General features: G+C 39.2%; 1 protein-coding gene across 1 annotated transcript in view; it reads right to left on the bottom strand.

The window, feature by feature from the left end:
* pcsk7 (proprotein convertase subtilisin/kexin type 7) overlaps positions 1–20,356 on the bottom strand; it is a 42,491-nt gene extending 22,135 nt beyond the window's left edge. The window contains exons 1-9 of the mRNA XM_067449946.1: positions 20,217–20,356; positions 15,122–15,587; positions 14,895–15,029; positions 13,458–13,623; positions 11,157–11,247; positions 6,558–6,612; positions 6,167–6,305; positions 5,873–5,973; positions 1,314–1,481 (exon numbers count right to left, since the gene is read on the bottom strand). Coding sequence (XP_067306047.1) covers positions 1,314–1,481; positions 5,873–5,973; positions 6,167–6,305; positions 6,558–6,612; positions 11,157–11,247; positions 13,458–13,623; positions 14,895–15,029; positions 15,122–15,541 — 1,275 coding nt within the window. The 5' untranslated portion in view covers positions 15,542–15,587; positions 20,217–20,356. The remainder of the gene's footprint in view (positions 1–1,313; positions 1,482–5,872; positions 5,974–6,166; positions 6,306–6,557; positions 6,613–11,156; positions 11,248–13,457; positions 13,624–14,894; positions 15,030–15,121; positions 15,588–20,216) is intronic.
* Between the last annotated feature and the right edge of the window lie 2,362 nt (positions 20,357–22,718).

Genomic DNA, 22,718 nt, shown 5'->3' with positions numbered 1-22,718 from the left:
TCTCGTCATTTCTGCGTTCAAATCGGTTCAAATGCAGCGCTGCCTTCCCGGAATGCTGTGCTGAAGCGCTGAAGTCGCTCGACGTCACCCAAAGGAATAAAGTGGAGCGCGACGCCTGGATCGACTGGATCTGCAGCTGAGTGTTTATGGGCGTGCATTTCCTCTCTCGCTCTAGTCCCGCGCGGGCGCACCCTACCGGGAGAAGAGCCCGTACGGCCCATACAAGGACCTTCCGCTCTAGTAACGTCAAGTCGACCCATACTCGAAAAAAACTCTCCGAAACTTGTGAGAAACCGGAAGGAGTATTTTTGACACAGAAATACTCCATCAAACGTCCAACATTAGTTTTTGAAACGTTGTCTATGTTTAGGATGGGAATCCAAGTCTTTAACAGTGTAAAAAGCTCAGTATGCAGGAAACAGCATTTCACCCCCCCTTTAAAATCAGATGTTTAACCGGCAAGGCTTTAAAATGCATGCAAATAATGAACTTTTGTGATTGTAAATAATTATTGTCCCATGAGTATAACTCTCTGACATCAGCATTTCAAGTGTGGCTAAACCCCCTAACTTTAGTGCATATAAGAAAAATATTTAAAATTAAAAAAATAAAAATAACAAATTCAATAAACAAAACGTAATTCACAAGCACGTATTGAACCGTGAATGCCTGAGAATTTATCAATTTATATTTTTTATATTTATTTTAGCCTGACAAGCCAGAGCCACATCAAGATGTTTGGTCTGGAAACTCACCATTGACAGCTCAATCTGAGGGGCGGATAAACGGTTGTCTTTCGTCCCTCTGCACGCGATAGGATAGCGCTACACCAACCAGAGCAACGAAGGTGAAGCGGAGCTTGTTGATAGATTAAACATTCGCCGTATCCGGTCGGCTAAACTCTGAAGTCATTCTTAAAAAGGGAAGATGTGTTCTGTGCCGTTCTTTGTTCTTTTCTCAGAGAAAAGCTTAACTCCAAGTCTTCCAGAGTCGCAGTCAAAGCTGATTCGAAAGACTGCCGGTCGCCAGTTTCTGTGTTTACTAGAAGCACGCAAACGCAACTCGGCCGTCGACATTATGGCCCCGCCCACCGACTCTATACACGATGTGATTGGCCCGTCCAGATTGTGAGGAATACAGCTCAGAAGGGTATTAAGAGTTCCTAGACGACACTTGCGGGCAGATTAAATTTGCTGCTGCTAGGGTGCGTCTAGATTTCTAGGTTATATTTATGCCCTAGTATTTATCAAAAATCCATAATAGGGGCACTTTAAGAGTAGATTAGTTGTGTTAAAGCATGAGTAGTGTGATACCTGTGTAGCTGTGTAAGTGATGATGTGCTGAACGTCCCGCCAGCTGAGACAGGGCCGCACCTGCAGCATGAGGGCCACCATTCCCGCCGCCAGCGGAGCCGCCGCAGACGTGCCCGTGTGCCCATCGGTGCAGCCCGTGCCACTCTGCAGGCTCCAGTCCGACGTCACCTGAAAGCACAACACAAACCTGGAACAACACTACATCTAGACAAAGATCGGCATCGAAGATCACGCTATTTACATTTTTTGATTGGGAAGAAATGAAAACTCACGTCTGACTAAGATCTTTGGTGCAAGTGTGAATTAAAATTGTGCTTGAATTAACACACTTGAATTAAAAGAAGCTCAAACTGATATCATAGTATTGAGGTTTTCCATTTTTCCGTTTTATTAGTGTATAAACTTTTGTGAAAACTTGCATTGAATTATAAATCAATGGTATTTTCTAAATGTATGTTACAGATATGATTCATCAATCTATATCAGAGCTGCATGATTTAATCGAATTTTAACCGAGATCACGATTCTTCCATGATTCTGAATAGACAACTAAACAACGAAATGTAATTTACTAGCGTTTTTTTTTTTTTACGATACTGTCGCCAAAACCGGTACTTTTAAAACAATACTGGTGCCTGAACTGATACTTTTAATTTAAAAAAAAAGAGCCACAAAATGACATTGGCTTTTTATTGAATTTGATTGAATAATTGAATTCTTGAAAGTGAACAATGTATTAAAAGTTTAAAGCATACTTAAATAAATAGATACAAGACACACAAATTGCTTAACACATTCACAGTAAAAGCTAAAGCCACCTTATCTTAACTACAATAGGCCTAATTTAACACTAAACAACAGCTACAGCACTAATAACAGCAAAGTAGTCTGTATTCATGATATCCTATAGCCTGGATGCCAGCCGAACTCAGCCCCGCCCACAACATTTTTAGGTCGGGCGGTTCAGTCTGGCCTCGATCTATAGAGTAATTAGGTGTTTCTCAATGTCAAGGATGCTTCCTTGGAAGGACGAATCCTTCCAAGTCACTTCCTTCAGAGGCTCGGCGAGGCTCCTCTTTAGCATTCGGAGAACACGTAAATGGAACAGGCTAGCAAGTGCACGTCATTGCGTCATTACGTCAGTGAAAAGGTCCGTTGGCCATCAATAACATTATGTGTAACGTTATTTGTATATATTTTGATATCAAAACAGTAGTAATTTGTACCGATATTTAAACGTTAAACTTTACGTATATTAACTACGGTTATAACAAATGTTTGTTAACGTAAATAAAAGCATTGTGGCAAGCAGCGAGGTGAGGGACCGTGAGAGCGGGCCGGTGGAGTGATAATGAGCGGCAGCTGATCGCCGCCACACCGGTCTCGGCTCACGGCAAAGTGATTGGAGTATAAATGGTGGAGCGTGGAAGACGAGAGAGGACTAGGCCTGGAGTTTATGTTATGGTCGCCCGTGAGGGTTTTCCCCGTGTTACTTTCGTTTTGTTTATTATAAAGTTGTTGAACGTTCACCGGTTCCCGCCTCCTTCCTTCCCATCTCCAAACTCCGATACAAGCATATTTGCCCCGTTCACGCTCCGACTCCGGGAACGTCAGAAGATAGCGAAGCTGCGCACATAGGATTGTGGGTGATTTGAAAACGCGAAGTGCGCGAAGGCTACTCATATGCATCCTTTCCTGTATATGACATATTTTTCGAACGAAGGACTCAGTCCTTGGTTGAAATTCGAGGATCCTCAACATTGGAACAGTCCTTCATCGGATGTCGATGACGTAGCATCCTTGGAATTCTGGCTTCCGAGGATCCTTCCTTGGCATTGAGAAACGCCTAATATCTCCGAACAGAAACTGTTCTGACCAATGAGATCATCAGACAACAGTCCATGGCTCTGCACATTTTGCATTGAGTAAATATACACGATATGTCGTCGTCATGGCAAATATTATGCTGTGTATGCTATTTTGGTTGTTCTTTGACAGAAGTTCTTTAAAAATGTCAACTAAAGACAGTAATGTTTTAGGCATGCTTTTTTTTCCACTAAAACCTTTACACAAATCAGAAAAGTGATGTTAATGATCCAGGTATTTATGGCCAAACTAAATCTGAACATCGAACCGCAAGCTATCTTTACTGCAGTCGCTATAAAGCACTTTAAAAAGCTCACACACTGGTGCATTGTGGTTTGGGAAACTTACAGAAATGGAGATGTGGTGTTTCATTTGAATGTTTTGGGCCGTTTTTGTAGATTTGCTGTCTGCGCGTGACTGTCGGTTAAAGCTGACAATCAGATGATGAACTTGCGTCTCGCTTTAACACGCGAGTCGTGAGTGACAGATGTGAAAAGGCTCTACAATAATTTGGATCTCGGCACCGTTTACATTTACAGTATTTTCCGCACTATAAGACGCACTTAAAAGCCTTTAATTTTCTCAAAATCCGACAGTGCGCCTTATAATCCGGAGCGCCTTATATATGGATCAAGGCGCTCAGTCAAAATGTTTCAGTATGAAAAACCAATAAAAACGCGCGTCCGCGTCTCTACAGTGTCACTATTTGAATGAAGGCAACAGCACTACTACGGAGCATGAACATCAATGAATATCAAGGAGGTCCTTCTTGGTGCTTTCGTTTTATGAAAAGACGTAATCTCTCCATACGCAAACGTACTACTGTCTCGCAGCAACTGCCAAAAGATTACCAAGGCTGGGAGATATTGTTAATATGCACATCAACGTTTGAACAACGTTACCATGGGAGTGAATGGAGTTGTCAGAACGCTTAATAAAGTTTGACTTAAGCAATGTTCGCAGGGGATTAGTATCTGGGATTTCTGGGATTTAGAAATTTCTCCCCCACATCTGAGTTTTGCGTGGCAGTGGCACATTCGCACGTGATAAGCAAACCCTGTAATTTTACTCGATTTTACTGACTTCTCCCGGATATGATGTCAGGACTTGTAAATGTTTTTTCGTTATAGCTGTATGAAATCATAAACAGTCGTATCGATATCGTTTTGATAGTTTTATAGTAATACAAATTATTTCGTTCAGTTAGAGAACAGACGCTACAATTAAAAACTGAACTGAGCACAGACCAGCGGCAGGAGTCAGATTTCATTCATATACGGCGGAAGATTGAGTTTCAAAGCTAAATGTAAAAGCGCCCATTTAAGCGAGCTTGTCATTGTACTGTTCTATTGTTATGTTTTTCATTAAGAATAGTATTGATGTTAATATTAAACACACCATTCAAGCAATTTGCACCCAAATTGGTACTCATTCAAAAGTGAAAGTATAATCTGTGCGGGAATTCATAACGGTGCGCATTATGAATGCAGCCTCCATTCTTCGTGAAAGATAATTGATAGAAATGCGCACAGGAAAAAAAACCTTGCAAAAATGATATACGATCCGCCCAATCCTGGCCAAATCACAGAGATGCCAATTCGCACGGGACTAATATTATCACAGGACTCAGTGTTCGGCAAAATATGGTAGGTAATTTGCGGAGGAATTTTTGCTTTACAAATTACAGACATGGCCGATTCGACGCTCAGCTGCAGATCCAAGCGTCCGTGAACATTTATGACGCGCCGCGCTCCACTTTATTCCTGTGGGTGACGTCGAGCGACTTCAACGCTTCAGCACAGCATTTCGGGAAGGCAGCGCTGCATTTGAACCGATTTGAACGCAGAAATGACGGGAAGCTTCACAGCATCACTTCGCATTGCAAAGTGGATCTCCACCGTTCACTGCTGTCAGGACTTCACCAAATCATACCAAAGAAGTGTGTTTTTGACGGAGCGGTCCCAGCGATAAAGGTTCGGTCCTGCTTTGGAAGCAGCCGCTGAGTAAAACTGCTTCAAATGTCTGCTGTTGGCTATCGTCGCGTGAGTAAACATCAGTAAACGACACGATCGCGTGCTTCGTCATTCAAATGCGCTAACGGACTCCATTGCTGTTCTCTGTATAACGTTACACCAGTCTGACGTGCAAAACCGTTTTGCTTGCTACTGCTAAGGTCTAGTCGCATACAATAGTCCATAAACCGAATCATGTCCTCATAAACTGCGAGTAAACACACACAAATGTTGACAGGCCACTAAATACAGTCCATACCACAGAGACGGACGTCCTGCTGCTGCTGCTTCTCCTGTTCAATTTATTTCAGCCTCCGAATGATTCTGGATCATATATCTATTAGCTGAGATAGCGATGGGTTTCTCCACGCTTGAGGACGTCACCGCTTTGTGTGCTCGTCATTCTTTAGCTCCGCCCACACGATACGCCTCCAGGTGCTCGGTTTTTTCCGGAAAGACTCGGTACAGCCCATATTTCTTTTATAAATATAATTAAACTAAAGACTTTTCGGAGATATGAAGGATGCAATACTACTCTATAGGTACTCAAGATTGACATGAGATTGACTGATACTCAGTATTTCACCCCCCCTTTAATAATCAAAGAGATGGAGGCAAAAAAGGCTCATTTGACTCCACAATACATAATAAAGTGTACTTTAACAGGCTAGTGATGCTTACGATACTGCGCAGCTGTCTGCTTCCGCTGCTGAACGTCACAGCCAGCATGGAGGCACATTCTTCAGCATAAAACGGTTTTCTGCCATTCTCATCCACTGCTCCTGCAAACACACACACACACTCTTACATGAGCTCTTTTACATTACTGACACCGATACAAATATTACAGCACACAGAATTAAGCAATGCAGTTTTCTTTTGATTGTGGGGTGATATCGGAATCATAGACATATCCCGGACAGCGTTCATCAGACACGGTTTGACACTCATAGCTAAAAGACGATGGTTTAGTACCAATGGTGATGGTGTAGATGGAGTTAGCATAGCCATCATAGTTGCAGTTGTCGTCATACTGTCCTCCATTGCCACTGGCCACAACAAAGATGCTCCCAAAACCTTTCCTGCCTGCAATAACGCCATGCTGTAGCGCCGCCTGTGGGAAACCAAAGATATCATTCTGTGTCAAAATCAGACTAAAACATTGACTACTGACTGCTGATTTAAAATGTATTTGTAAGCCATCTGTGGGTGCAAAAAGCTAATATTTGTAATGGGAGGAAAAGCTCCTTAAATGTAGCGGTTTGAAGCTGATACAAGTGCTTTATTGACATGTTCAAGCTACGGCTGAAGTACAAGTGTTCTGAATTATCGTAACAAATGCATATTCAGAGTCAGACTGCCTAACCTTGCCTAAAGGATGAGGTCCATCGACTGTACGACCGTCATCATCTGGTCCCCAGCTACAAGATAAAGTATAAAAGTCAGGTTAACCATTTTAACATGAAAAGTTGCATATGTTAATGGATTATGAACTAACATATTCATAAATCAATATTAACCAGGATTAATAAACGCTGTGAAAAAAGTATTGTTAATTATTAGTTGATCCCCAATGCATTAAACGCCTGTGTCATGGAAATAAAGGTGAAACCCTATAAAAAAATACATTTCTTCATGAAAGCAGAAGAACAATGTAAATTAATAAATACATTTTTTTTAAATACATTACAACTATTTTACATTATCATTGTTACGCATGTTGTACTTACGATAATAATAACTGTAAACTATGCATAATTACATGCAAATAACCCTCAGCCAATCCCCAATCCTACCCTATAGTAAGTACATGTTGGTAATTAATATTACTATTAATATTATATAATTACACTGTAACAATGACACCTTAAAATAAAGTGCATCTGGAAAATTACTAATACAAAAATTCCCAATAGCCTAATCTCTGGAAACAGAAAAATAATACCAAGTTTGAATGACAAAAAAAACTTGGGATAATTATTTTGTGAGAATCAAGAGATTAAAACAATTAAAATAAAATAAATAATATTTTAAAAATCACATTTTATTGTATACTTTTAAGATAAACATGCACAAGTTTTTTTTTTTATTCATAAAAATAACATTTACTGATTTATTCACAACAAAAACATTCTGAATATGTTTTGATGATATGAATGTGTAATTAAAACATGCTGTTTATCCACCTTATTCCTACGCCCCATGACCATGAGCTGTAAATAATCACCGAAATGCTCACTCTATGAACACAATACCATTTTTTATACTGGGTACAATGAGATGACATTATTCTACTCACCCTTCAACCATTAAACATTAATAGGACATTCAAAAGTGTAAACTCATCAACAAGGCAATTCCAACAGACCATGAATAAAAGCTTCAAAAGTGATTTCTGCCATTTTGATAGATAATAAATTGTATTTACTTGTGAAAACAAACCTGGAAAGATCTAGACGTGAGGATTTGAGGAGAAAAACGAGAGATTCTTTGTGCATTTCAGTGAATTATCAATGGGATATATCGTAAATGAAATCGGGAGAACAGGTTTGCACTATATGTTGTCCTTTTACTACAGGGAGTGCAGAATTATTAGGCAAATGAGTATTTTGACCACATCATCCTCGTTATGCATGTTGTCTTCCTCCAAGCTGTATAGGCTGGAAAGCCTACTACCAATTAGGCATATTAGGTGATGTGCATCTCTGTAATGAGAAGGGGTGTGGTCTAATGACATCAACACCCTATATCAGGTGTGCATAATTATTAGGCAACTTCCTTTCCTTTGGCAAAATGGGTCAAAAGAAGGACTTGACAGGCTCAGAAAAGTCAAAAATAGTGAGATATGTTGCAGAGGGATGCAGCAGTCTTAAAATAGCCAAGCTTCTGAAGCGTGATCATCGAACAATCAAGCGTTTCATTCAAAATAGTCAACAGGGTCGCAAGAAGCGTGTGGAAAAACCAAGGCGCAAGATAACTGCCCGTGAACTGAGAAAAGTCAAGCGTGCAGCTGCCAAGATGCCACTTGCCACCAGTTTGGCCATATTTCAGAGCTGCAACATCACTGGAGTGCCCAAAAGCACAAGGTGTGCAATACTCAGAGACATGGCCAAGGTAAGAAAGGCAGAAAGTCGACCACCACTGAACAAGACACACAAGCTGAAACGTCAAGACTGGGCCAAGAAATATCTCAAGACTGATTTTTCTAAGGTTTTATGGACTGATGAAATGAGAGTGAGTCTTGATGGGCCAGATGGATGGGCCCGTGGCTGGATTGGTAAAGGGCAGAGAGCTCCAGTCCGACTCAGACGCCAGCAAGGTGGAGGTGGAGTACTGGTTTGGGCTGGTATCATCAAAGATGAGCTTGTGGGGCCTTTTCGGGTTGAGGATGGAGTCAAGCTCAACTCCCAGTCCTACTGCCAGTTTCTGGAAGACACCTTCTTCAAGCAGTGGTACAGGAAGAAGTCTGCATCCTTCAAGAAAAACATGATTTTCATGCAGGACAATGCTCCATCACACGCGTCCAAGTACTCCACAGCGTGGCTGGCAAGAAAGGGTATAAAAGAAGAAAATCTAATGATATGGCCTCCTTGTTCACCTGATCTGAACCCCATTGAGAACCTGTGGTCCATCATCAAATGTGCGATTTACAAGGAGGGAAAACAGTACACCTCTCTGAACAGTGTCTGGGAGGCTGTGGTTGCTGCTGCACGCAATGTTGATGGTGAACAGATCAAAACACTGACAGAATCCATGGATGGCAGGCTTTTGAGTGTCCTAGCTTATTTTAATCTATCATATAGTGTCAACGTGGGCAGATCAGTGTTATAGTTGATACAGTTAATTTACATGTGGGAGATATGTGTATAAGCTGCTGGATCTTCATATATGTAAAATAAAATGTCCATTTATATAAAGAATAAAGTACAATTTTATTACACATGGATGATGTCTTTCACAACTTGACAACTGGTCAGAACATCAGAAAGAAATAAGTAATTCAAAAACATTGATAGGCACACTGGTCTAGGTTTGTAAAGGTAACTATGTACATTTATTGGTATGGAGGAATACAAATGGCCTGCTTGTATATTGTAAGTATGGAAAAACGTACCAGAAAAGGGCAGAACATTAGAAATTACATTAGGAGGAAAATTAAAAAACATTAAAGCCGCACTTGGCTACTTTTGCTCTCGGGGTCCCCCTACAGTTTGGAAAAAATAATGTCCTCAACTACTGTCGTAAGCTCTGTCCTCCTACAACAGGGGATGCCATCGCGCGTGCATTTGTTGACATGACAGCCCTGATAGCCCTGAGCTAGTGATGCTGGTCGTCTCATAACCCGCGGACCCCGTATGTCTATTTAATGGTCGCGGGTGCGCGGCGGGTTGTAAAAATATATACAGTGGTGCGGGGCGGGCCAAATAACTTCATAAAAGTGGCGCCGCGGGTCGGTGCAGCACTAACAGTTCCCCTGAACACTGCAGGAGGAGTTCGAGTTCTTCTGGCGTCGCGTGTGAAATGTCTTCATCCCAGGTAACGTTACAGTCAGTGGCTTATGCTTCAGCATGTCATATGAATATAATTTCATGGGTTTTATTTTTTTCAAACGCCAAATAATCACGATGCTCACGTTTACAAGCCAGCGTCATTATAGTAGTCTATTGGTTACTGTTTTACAGAATCTATATGATACTTCAGTTCAATGTTTGAGTGGTAGGTAATCACCGTAACAAGCAGGACAGCATCGGTCGGGCACGCCTCCTTCAGCTCACGCCGACGAGCAAACGCTGGTCACATGTTGATCCTCGTCCTGCCTTTAATCACATCACTTTTTCGTTTCCTCTTATTGCTTTCCTCTAACAAAACCTTTTCTTTCTTATGTGTCTGTGCTGCTTCGGACATGACTATATTATCCGACGAACAAAGTTGGGCTCGCACGTCCGAATGTAAGGAAGTGTGTGTGTGTTGGTGGAAGTGACGTATATGCCGTAAAGCAGTCGAATTTTGTAGTTCTTTTTTTTTTCTCGGGTTACTACCCGAAACCCGAAGTTTAAAAGTACGATTAAAAACGATACAGACCCCATCAGGCTATGGCAGACGTGTCATTCAACCTATTGTAAGTCGATTTATCATCACAAGAGTCTTAAAAAATATATTATGAAGGTTGAAAAGTTACCTAGTGCTGATTTAACAAATGAAAACTATATACATAAACATATTATCAGTGATGCATTACATGATTGTGTTACACACAGCAGGCAGAAAGTGAGTGACACAGAATGCTGCTATTGATTAGTACTGTATCGGAGTCCAACTTCCGGGTTTGTGTACCCCACAACGGCGTTAGAGTTTTCAAAATGGCCGCCAGTTGAATAAGGCGAATTAGGCAGACTATGAGGCAAACTGCTTTATTTATTTTTACTCACATTAATGTGATATTTGAGACTGCCGCTCTGAAGCGATGATATCCAGACGGGGTGGAATTGGGGAAAGGGCCACTCGCAGTGTAGCACTCAAACTAGCTGCTGTCAAGTCTATTTCAGCTTTTTGTTTTCATTGCAGTCACTGTTGAAAATCCCGACTCACAAAGATAGGTGGTGCTGAATGGCAAGAGAAACTTCATTGCGCGATCTGCGAGTTCTGGATATTTGTGTCTGGTTTGAATCCAGAAGGAACTCTGTCATCTCGAGCGCGCTGTCGTTACAACGGGGTAAAACGCTTGCGTAAACAGAGTAGGACCTTGTCCAATAAGAGCCGTCGCGGCATTGATACAGTATTGCGATAGGACAGTTTAGAATTAGCGTTAGAAAGTTACGGCAATAATGATTCAACATACGAAATTCAAAAATAGGAGAATGCATAGAAAGTCTCGCGACCCCCTAGAGAATGATCCGCGACCCACTGGTTGAGAAACCCTGATATAATGAATTCTTGATTGGGATCGCTACAGTAAAGCACGTACCTGCAGCTGTAGATGTCATTAACTTGGTAGTGCTTATTAAAAGCCACGGCCTCCATGCTGTCTGTGAGCGGTCCGTCCAAAACCCGGATGCCTGAGGGTACAAGCACACACACATTTGCAATCAATTCGTTTTTGTGACTTCTGGAGAAAACAAAGGCTACGGTGGAGGAAGGGTTGAGTACTGCTGAATCCATCGCAATCACCACCGATGGATGGACGTCCCGTGCCACAGACAGCTATATGAACATAACCGCACACTATATCACGGCCGATTGGCAAATAGCAAACCCCGTCCTCCAAACACGCGCTAGAGAGCCACAGACAGTAAGCCTCAGTTACCTCAGTGCGAAAAAACATAAACCAGTTTTCTTTGTAAATGTAAGATTGATTGAAGAAGAATTTTCAAAATGCTCGAATCATCTCCACTATGGACTTTAGTTCTGTTCGTTTTTCAACAGTATTTTATTACAAAGAAAACAGAAGTGTTATAGCTTTGGTAGTAGGGATGGTGGTATTGGTATTGACGTTATACATTTATCTGTCATATCTCCTTTGCTTAGTCTAAATAAATAACATTTCAGAAAACATATATAAATATTTACTATTTGTAAACCCTTTGTAAAATGGTCTGGGTAAGGCCTGTCCTAGATACTGTCAGTGGGTACAGCTAGCACATCCTGTAGGCATGGTCATCACAGACTTGGCGATTGGGTTGGCTGGCCCCTCCCTCTTAGTGTCTTTGCCCCAATCCCTCCTCTCATGTAAAATTACATTTGATTGCTATCTGGGTTGGATATGGTGGCTCTAGCTGGGGAGCTAACTAGTGCACACTGCGTTCCAAAGCCACAGATAATAATAATCATAATAATAATTTAAAAATAATAATAATAAAAAGCTGCTGAGGGTTACCCAAACATATCTTCTGTTCTGACAGGTCACAACCAGACTAAGAGAGCTTGGCTTGGCGGTGCCTGTTGTGGTGCCCCAGCATACTTGGTGGAGGAAAACACAGCAATACATGAGAGGGTTAACTGCTGGGTTTGGGAGTCACTGACGAGGAGGAAAGGGGCTGGGGGATGAGGAATGGAGAGAAGGGACCATGTCTATCTTAGGGATGTCTGTTGGTTGTGCTCACTGGCAATTATGGAGTCGTTCCCAGATCTATAAAATAAAATTAAATAGTGTATATCTACAATAACGTTACTGGCTATTCTGTTATTATTCTTATCATTATTCTTCTTATTATTATTATTAATAATATCACTGTTATTATATATTACTAGTACTAGAATACTACTATACTTATACTTGTCATCACTACCTCTATCACAACAACTACAACAACTAATACAACAACTATTATTATTATTTCTAATACTATTATCGTTATTATAATTCACAGATGATACAGCTACTATTACGATTGTTAACATGAATACTATTGCTATTACTACCACCTCTGCTACTATTATTTTTGTTGTTATATTTATTATTATGATGACTACTGCTACTAAAACTCTATTATTACTATTTTCTCCCCCCCCTTTTTTTTTTTTTTCTTTTTTTCCTCCTCTCTTTCTCCTCTTCTGTAAGTGTATGTATATCATTGATCCCCTACCTTGTAAAAGTTATTATTTTGTAAATTTGCAATTTTGCTCAATAAAAAAAAAAAAAAAAAAAAAAAAAAGAAGTGTTATAGCTTTGGTTATATAGTTTAATTTACTTAGGGATTTTGTTAATAATTTGCATAGTTAATATTGTTATTTGGTGTTCAGTTTATACAGGTTTTTCAAATGTTATTTAATTCATTTATTTTTTCCCCCTCAAAATATCTTTTGAAATGTTTTGACTTCACAGTCCTGCAGATTTTAGTTTGCATTTGCTGACCTGTGGTAAAACACGAGTGGAGTTGCGTTTTAGACCAAACATAATAATGGTTGACCGAGAGCACCATGACACATCAGTCAATGAAGAGATATTTAGCTACATAAAATATTCCTGCCAGAAGAAGTGTGTGATAAGTTTATGATGTCTGCATCATCTCAGTGAGCTTTTATAAGGTTTTACGCAGTAATCGTTTCTGCTTATATATATATATATATATATATATATATATATATATATATATATATATATATATATATATATATATATATCTCAAGCGTAAATCATTGACAACATTTATATTTCATTCATTTCTTTACCAGACACTTTTATACAAAGTGACTTACAAATGAGGAATACGACAAAGCGATTCATCTTAAAGCAATCCACCCTAAAGATGACTCTTCATTCACAAACCTGCCACTTTGCCACCATAGGCCACCCCGACGGCACAGTAGCTGTTATTGGACACGGCGGCGATCTCTCCAGCACAGCGAGTGCCGTGATGGTTGTCATTGTGTCCATCAGGATGAGGCATGGGGTCAGGGTCGTTAGAGTTTAAATCATAGCTACCCTCAGGACTCTAGGACAACAACAAAGACATGCATGAAATAAACAGGGGTCGACTTTTTGACGGCCGGTCGCTATACATATGAAGCTGATATACTTTATATTCATTTGAGCTAAATTTATCAAATAAAATGAATCATTTGAAAACAAGAAATAAGTTATATCAGTTATCGGACACACGAACATGCAAAATAATTGGTATCGTATCGGTTATAATTAAATCAATATCAATATCGGTCAATCTCTAATGAATATATATAAAATATACGGAGTACTGAGTTTGAAAATCGTGCCGTCTGAACTAGGCTTTACTGAACTGATCTCAGCATTTTAGAGGAACAAATTCTCAGGTAACTGCACAAACGCTGCTTATAGAGCTTAGGGGTTCGTTCACCCAAAAATGTAAATTCATTAATTCCTCACCCTATTGTCGTTGGACACACGCAGCTATTAATGATTCGGATCGCCAAAGTTTCAGTAGTTTGACACGCGATCCGAATCATGAATCGATTCACTGATTCATAACGTTTTGAAACTTTGTTTTGAATCGGCCTATCACTATCCACAACTTTCCCGAACTCTGACCTTTCCCATGATCGCTATGGCAACGTAGAACACGCCGGTAACGAACTTCCGTTTTACGTTAGTCTGTACTGTTCTCAGCTGAACGCTTGGTTGTGTTATCAGGACTCAGGAGTAGACTTTTACAACAACGCTTCAGGCAAAATGATCACATGTCCCAGATGGTCGCATGGATCTGACTATCTTACAAGAACTTACTAATATCTGTAGCACTAAGCAGTTCACCTGAAATAGCGCTATTTATTCGCGTGGTGTGAACGCAGCATAACTGTTATGTGTGCTAAACTGGAACTGAGATACCGTCAACCGGAAGCATCGAGTGTCATGGCGACGCCCACTAAGACTGGCAGGAAAGTTGTGGAGATAAGTCGTTATTTCGGGGGGTTTTGCGCACAAAAACTATTCTGGTCTCTTCATAAATGATTGTAGAGCCGCTGTAGTGAGATGGGCTTTGTAGCGACGTCTTTAGTGCCTTTATGGGTCTTGAGAGAGGAAATGACATTGGTGTCAATGAAGGCCTTTCTGAGCCATCGGATTTCAACACTAATATCTTCATCTGTGTGTGAAGATGAGCGGAGGTCTGACGGCTGTCCAACCACATGAGGGAGAGGAATTAATGACCGAATTTAAATTTTGGGGTGAACTAAGCCTTTAGCGCATATTGAACGGTTCAACCTGGAAGTCAGATGGTGAATCACTCACATAATTGGGCTGAATATCCACCAAGTTGTGCTGAACCCCGTCATCCACTACAACCACTGTGACCCCGACGCCCGTGATGTTACGCTCCCAGATGCCGGTCACATTGATGTCCATTCCGGGCTTATCATCGTTGTGCTGTAAAAGCCAAAGTCAGATGGTAGAAATCTAAGCACTTGGAGCCAATCGTGGCGTTTTTTAATCTGGCTTAAATGCAACATTACACTCACCAAGTGCCACTGACTTGGATATTTCGGGTCATTGAAGGTCACGCTTCTCTTGGACCGTCTGAGGATGTGTTCCTGTGAGTGCCAAACCACATGAGGGTTCTCGTCCAGAGCAGATTTTGTTGAGCGGTGGTCCACGTTCGCTGTGTTTTCCAGCCCTTGGCAAAGCAGGTAGTGTCCCTCGAGCTGCCCAATCTGCCCATGGTTCTCCAGGCCAACTTCCTCGGCCACATTCTGCGCCAGCGTGTCAAGGGAACGTCCCGCTTTCACAGAGGCCGTGTCGAGCCGCACCGCCCAGGACCGGCCGGGTCCGCAGGAAGAAGGCGCTTGAGAAGGGAAGAACGAGCAGCGGCTGTGCAGCGGTGAAACCGTGAGGAGGAGCAGAGGATACAGGCCGAGACACATCTGGGCGGATGAGGCCATGTCAGCCAGGTGGAGTCAGCCAAACACACGCTCCACATCAGATTAGCTTCATGGGAAACAAGACCAGACAGAAGCACATCATTGAAAATCATGCCATTTCAATCAATAGACTCGATGAAAAATGTCAGTTCTTCATATTTCAAAGCCTGAAGGTGGCGCTGCTGTGTGTTCAACAGGCTCAACCAATCAATGAACCAATAAACGGTTGGCATAAATGTGTGTGTTTAGTAAATGTTGTTTGTAAAAATTAATATTTTATCTCTCTCGTCTGAATTTGAATGAGCATCCTGCAACAATAAATCATAAATGTAGCTTCTGTCTGGGACGCCCCGTCACAAGAAGACTAAGAACATTATTTGACGCATATAAATATATTGTTTTTACTAGTATCAGCGTTATTATAGTTAAAAGCTAAAACCATAAAAAAAAATCATTACTTTAAATTAATAAATGTTAACTTGTAGGGCTGGGCAAAAAAAAAATCGATTTTTCGATTAATCGGTTTTTAAAATCTGGTCAATTCAGAATCGATTCTCAAAGGCCACGAATCGATAACTTTGAACATAAGATTAACGTAAATCTAATTACTAGTCTTCTCCACTAGATGTCCCCCATTTGGCTTGCGTGATCTTACAAAGGAGCAAGAGGCGCACATCATTTATCCATTCAGTGTTTAAATGGAGGCTTCCGGTGCGTTGTCGCCTTTATAAGGCTGTGGTGAAATGCTGTAGTAATACTAAAAATCTTCGGAAGACAGATGCTGATGAGACAACACACACACAGCCGAGCACACACACACACAAACGAGCACACAACCGCTAAAAATAGATCACACAAACGCGAATGCTTGCCTTGCATTAGGATTAAACTTGAGCAGTCTCTTAAGCACGTACGTTAGCCATTATAGACATATTCAAATTATAGTCCATATACAGCGCAGGAGCTATAACTCAAACCCTAACAGCTTATATTATAAACAGATTTGCTCAAATAATATTAGTCCACAGTCATCTTAGGTCAGCACGCTAAGGTATTGTTGTCCGTTACCGCACACATGACGAGCAGCAAGAAAAGCTTGTTGTGTACTGAAAATTGCTAAAAAAAATCATCCAATAGCCTTATGTTTTAGAATAAATATATCAAAACATCCATAAAATACATCTCGTTTTCTTTTTTTGAATAAAGTTGCATCAAAATTGTATTTAACAATTGTATGGATTTGAAATATAGAGATGCGTTCTGTTTTAATGTACTCAGGTGTACCTAAAATAAAAAGTTTAACATACAGGTTTGTGGCTCTTCATTTCTTTTTAATTACCCATTTATGTTCACTGTTCTTTTTAATAAATACCTTTAGTATTTGTATTAAATCTATATTCATTTGAGTTGAATCGAGAATCGAATTGAGGGCTTGTGAATCGAGTTGGAACATCTGAATCGATACCCAGCCCTGTTAACTGGTATAAAATAAACCTAAACTTTTCCTATTTTCATTAATTATTAAGTCAAACTGAAATAAGCCTTTATTTTAAAAAAACCGATACAGACATTTTTTAAAACAACAAAAACAGATTTACTAAAACGTTCAACTCAAATTAAAATGAAAGCAGAAAATAAATGTTTTTACTGAATTCAAAATATTAATCAAAAACTATAATAGTATGTCAATAATGCTAAATGAACAATATATATATATATATAAAATCTCTTTATTACAGAGTGCCCTATATATAAAGGCAGAAATAGTTAGTTTTCTAAATGCACTCCTACATTTATCAACTTACGCCCATTTCACACACACTCTGTCTGCAGTGTGTGTGCGGTGCGCCCTGTAGTGCTTCCACATATGCTGCGTTTGCAGTCCGCAACTGATCCGCTGTTGCACACCACAAACACAGCATTGATTCATTATTTTTTATTTAAAATCCAAAAGTTTTTACTGAACATGGCTCGTCAGAATTGCAATTCTCTTTGTTTACTCTTTAATAGAAGTCAGGTTAACGTATTACATTTAAAACAACATGTATTCAATTCATGCATTCATATTTATATACTTTAGATTTAGCTCACACAAGAGACAACACATCTAAACACAGGTTATAGCCTAAAATCACAAACATTTTAAATTAGAAACTTACAATAGTCTATTCAAAAACAGCCGACTCTCATCTTTTCTTTCGTTTTTACACCCTTTTAAAAGAAATCCTGCAGGTCATCAAGAACTTTGCTTTCCACCTCCAAGAAAGGACGAGTGCTATCCGTTATGGCCCTTTATTTTTTAACCTGAATGCCAGTAAAGTGTCGTTTCCTTACAGACGGTCACGACCACCCGCCGTTTGAGCATAGACTCGAAAATGCAATCTGAAATAGTTGTAATTCATGAATGAGTTGAAATGCTGCGTGTTTTTGGTTAATCTATTCTTAGGAACAGGAACAGCCAGAGGTTATTGAGAGAAAAAAATATATACATATTTCTTTTACTTAAAAGAAAAATAAACCTTGTACACATTCCTAGTGTATTGTACAATATAAAACATCTAAAGATTAACACTGGCAGCTCAGAGCTGTACAGCAGCTTTCAATATGAAATGTAAAAATAAAACATTACATAGACGTCACTATAAAATATGCATTGGTTCTTAAAGATATTAAAGTTTTCAGTCAAGAGCAGAGAATGATTTTCTGTTGGTTTTTTGTTGTTTTATTAAAATTGAAGGGATAGTTCAATGTTCATTTTTGAGTGGTTACTCACGCTCAAGTTGTTTTAAACCGGAATAAAGTTTGTTCTTCTGTTGAAGATATTTTGATGAGTGTTGGTAACCCAACAGTTGCTGGTCCCCATTGGTTTCCAATGGAAGATAAAACACAATGGGAGTCAATGGCTACCATCAACTCTCAGGTTACCAACACTCATCAAAATATCTTTCAACAGAAGACATGAATACAGGTTTGGAACAACATTAGTAAATATTGACTTAGTTATTATTATTTATTAGTAGGGCTGCCAAAATTAACGCAAATTCATTTTAACGGCACTAATTTTATCCTTTATCTATATTTATCCACATAGATATGCTTGACCATACCTCAGCAAAAGAGCTCAGCGCTCGCTGCAGGTCAAGCTGACTGTTTGCCGTTCCTGATGAACAATATGAAGATGTTTAATAAATGGGAATGGATCGTTTCTGAATGTCAGTTGGCCATTTTGTGCGCACAATACGTTGTCTGTTGAAGCGTGTGTTCTCAGGTTGCTGTTGTACTTGAAGTTTTATGCACTTTTGTTACATAATAATACTCATTATTTAATAACAATTGTTTGAAAAGTTATTCCACTTTAAAAAGTGAATGTCATTTCATTTCAATAAAAGATGCGATGCTTGATTTGGTTAACATTTGCTCGTTGTCATACACCTAGGATGACTTGATAGAGAGTTAACCATGGGATCATTTTCATCTTTAGGTGAACTCTCCTTTAATATTTACCATGCAGGTGTTGTATAAGTGTATAGTTGGTTTCATAAGCTATCAAAAAACCTTTTGACTTACATTTTAAAGAATAGTAACATTTAATGAAGTGATCTAGTGATAGCATATTTTCCTTACACACAGATCGAACACGTCACTTTATCCACCTCCATTTAAAAACTACGATCCAGTTCTTTGAAATAATGTTAAAGCGGACATTCATAAATATCATTATTATTGGGGACTCAACACCACATGGTATTACCTGATAGTTTAAGAGATTTATCTGCACAAATAAACAATTACGCTAAGGAAAGGAATAAATAAATGCTTGCGGTATCTATAAGCCTAATTTATTTTCCTATTTTTACTTATATTTGTGTATATGCGTGTTATTTTTAGATGTTGTGGGAATCGTCCTGTGAGTTTATATATGGGAGATTTGATTTGTCCAAACAAATAAAGTTGAAAAAAGAAAGTTTAATATTTGATACAGTTTCATTAATATATTTATTTTGTTTAATTTTTGTAACATGGTTGTGTTACAATAGCCTACATTTGTAATGGTTACTATACACACTGTTTATAGTGTTTTTAGTGAATTGTGTTAAAACTCAGCTTGACTCACAAACATCATCATACTTATTAATTATAACAATAGTATTTGGAGCGCACAACAACTTAAAAAAACATGTAAAAAATAATAATAGTTTGTCCATTTTTTAATTACTAGACAATAACAAGTGAGATTTGAATGATATTTTGACCACTGGACTATGAAATAAGTTATCCCAGTTTCCATTTCAGAAATCATCCATCTGATACCTGTCATGTTTATCTTATGAGTATGCAGTGGAAAGATTTGACAATATAAATGAATAAATATGTGTCATGTCCATTAAGTACACACAGAGAGAGAGAGAGAGAGAGAGAGAGAGAGAGAGAGAGAGAGAGAGAGAGAGAGAGAGAGAGAGAGAGAGAGAGAGAGAGAGAGAGAGAGAGAGAGAGAACCCGGAAGACTTTAAAACATGCCGCTCTGTTTATTATTAATAATAATAATAATATAATAATGAGCTCGTTTTATAAAGTGCTAACTGATTAATTCTCTTAACACATAAAATAATGGCCTAATTAAACACAACTGAGCTCAGAAAGTGCCACCAGAGACCGTCAGGACAGAAACGAACACACGATTAGCTGCTCTTCTTACCTTTTAGTACCGATGATTTATTTCGCTAAGGTTTGTGTGTTTTATTCCCGAGATGTTTCGAGTCGTTCTCCAGCAACTCAATCAGCGACATAACTCGAGCTGCCAAACATCCGCGATCGTCATCTGTGTCGCCATATCCGGTGTCAACGGCTCTTATATTATTATTATTTTATGTATTGTAAACCCATTTCCTTTTAGTTGTGTTTTCTTTTTGGATGTCCTGTTTTAGTTGTAAATGTGTTATGTGTGTCTTGAATGTCTAATAAAAAATACAATTAAAAAAAAATCGTAAAACATGGAAATCTGCCCCATCAATAAATATAAAATAGTTACATTTAAATGCCTGTAATTAAATCTTCTGTGACTGGATTAGAAACGATGAGAAAAGTGACATATATCACGTGACAGTAGCGAAATGAGTTAAAATAGGCTAGCAGACAACTTATTTCAGATTTTAAAATAGCCTTTTCTATGACAAAAACATCAGGTAAAAATTAATTAAAACAATCTAATTTATTTATTTTAAATATCATTATATGGTAATTTAACATTTAATCACTTATTTTAATAATTGTTTTATTTATGTACAATTTAATGTGTGTGTGTGTGTGTGTGTGTGTGTGTGTGTGTGTGTGTGTGTGTGTGTGTGTGTGCGCGCGTGTGTGCTTGTGTGTGTGCGTGTGTGTGTGTGTGCGTGTGTGTGTTTTCCCTAAACTTTAACATGTTTATTTAAGCTAATTTATTAAAAATTGTTATTATTATATTTATAGTTTTACACTTTTACTCAAGGCTTTTCCACATATATTTATTTATTTTTATTATTTTTATCATGTTAATTTACCATTCAATCATGTATTTATTTATTTGAATCTAATTCATTTATTTACTTAATTTTATACGTACTATTCTCTACACTTTTAAGCACATTTATAAATAAGAAAGAAATTACATTTATAAATAAAAAAATAAACAAATGTCTTTATTTATTTTTGTTCATGTTTATATGGCAACAAAAAATATATACATTCAATAAGGGGTGCAGTTTTTAGAGACTGGTTCATCTCTGGTATTGACCCACTGGAGTTCATGATAAAAATCAAATATGTTTGAGATTGACAGCTGTTTGGGGGATTATTTTATTATATCTAATATTTTACTTTAATAGTTATACACCAATCAGGCATTACAAAACCTAATATTGTGTTGGTCCTCCTTTTTGCTGCCATAACAGCCCTGACCCGTCGAGGCATGGCCTCCTCTAGACCTCTGAAGGTGTGCTGTGGAATCTGGCAGCAATATGTTAGCAGCAGATCCTTTAAGTCATGTACGTTTCGAGGTGGGGCCTCCATGGATCGGACTTGTTTGTTCAGCACATCCCACAGATGCTCGATTGTATTGAGATCTGGGGAATTTGGAAAACTGTTTTTTGTGCTCCTCAAACCATTCCTGAAGCATTTGTGCTTTGTGTCAGGAGCATTATCCTGCTGAAAGAGCCACAGCCACCAGAATACCGTTTCCATGAAAGGCTGAACATGGTCTCAGCAATGCTTAGGTAGGTGGAGCGTGTCAAAGTAACATCCACATGGATGGAGGACCCAAGGTTTCCCAGCAGAACATTGCCCAAAGCATCACACTGCCTCCGCCGGCTCGCCTTCTTCCCATAGTGCATCCTGGGGCCATGTGTTCCCCAGGTAAGCCACACACACACACACACACACCCGGCCATCCACGTGATGTAAAAATACACGTGATTCCTCAGACCAGGCCACCTTCTTCCATTGCTCCGTGGTCCAGTTCTGATGCTCACGTGCCACTGTTGGTGCTTTTGGCGGGGTCAGAGGTCACCCTGACTGGTCAGCGGCTATGCCGCCCCATACACAACAACCTGAGCTGCTCTGTGTATTCTGACAGCTTTCTATCAGAACCAGCATTAACTTCTGGAGCAGTTTGAGCTACAGTAGCTCGTCTGTTTGATTGGACCACACGGGCCAGCCAAAAGCTACTTAAATGTCCAAATCCTGGTGTAATCTAAAAATATATCCAAGCCCAAACATCTTGATCAACACAAACTAATGATTTGATCCAGATCCAAACCAAGACTGGACCCATTTTCGAGATTTGATCAAGTCTGATCAGATTCATTTTGAACTGGCCCAGTTTTTCAAAAAATTTAATCTGGATCGAATTGACCCGGATTTACTAATCCCATATTTTGATATCCAGGATCACCTGATCCATTTTACTTTTATACCAGATCCAAATACCAAATTTCAGGATTACCAAATCCTGTTTACCAGGGTTTGAAAAACCACAACTGAATCCATCCTTCTGATGGGATCAGGATAATCCCGTTTTTTGGAACGGACAGATCCCAAACAGAGTTCAACGTTTTTGAAAAACCCAAAGGGCAGGTTTGATCCGGATCAAATGTAAATTTGGATTACAAGCTCTGATCTGAGTTTGATTTTGAAAAACCCATTTCCAAGATTTGATCCAATCCGT

The sequence above is a fragment of the Pseudorasbora parva genome, chromosome 8, assembly GCF_024679245.1.
Source record: "Pseudorasbora parva isolate DD20220531a chromosome 8, ASM2467924v1, whole genome shotgun sequence".
Taxonomy (NCBI): domain Eukaryota; kingdom Metazoa; phylum Chordata; class Actinopteri; order Cypriniformes; family Gobionidae; genus Pseudorasbora; species Pseudorasbora parva.
Note: the sequence above shows the minus strand (reverse complement) of the source record. Positions and strands in the feature narration are given on the sequence as shown.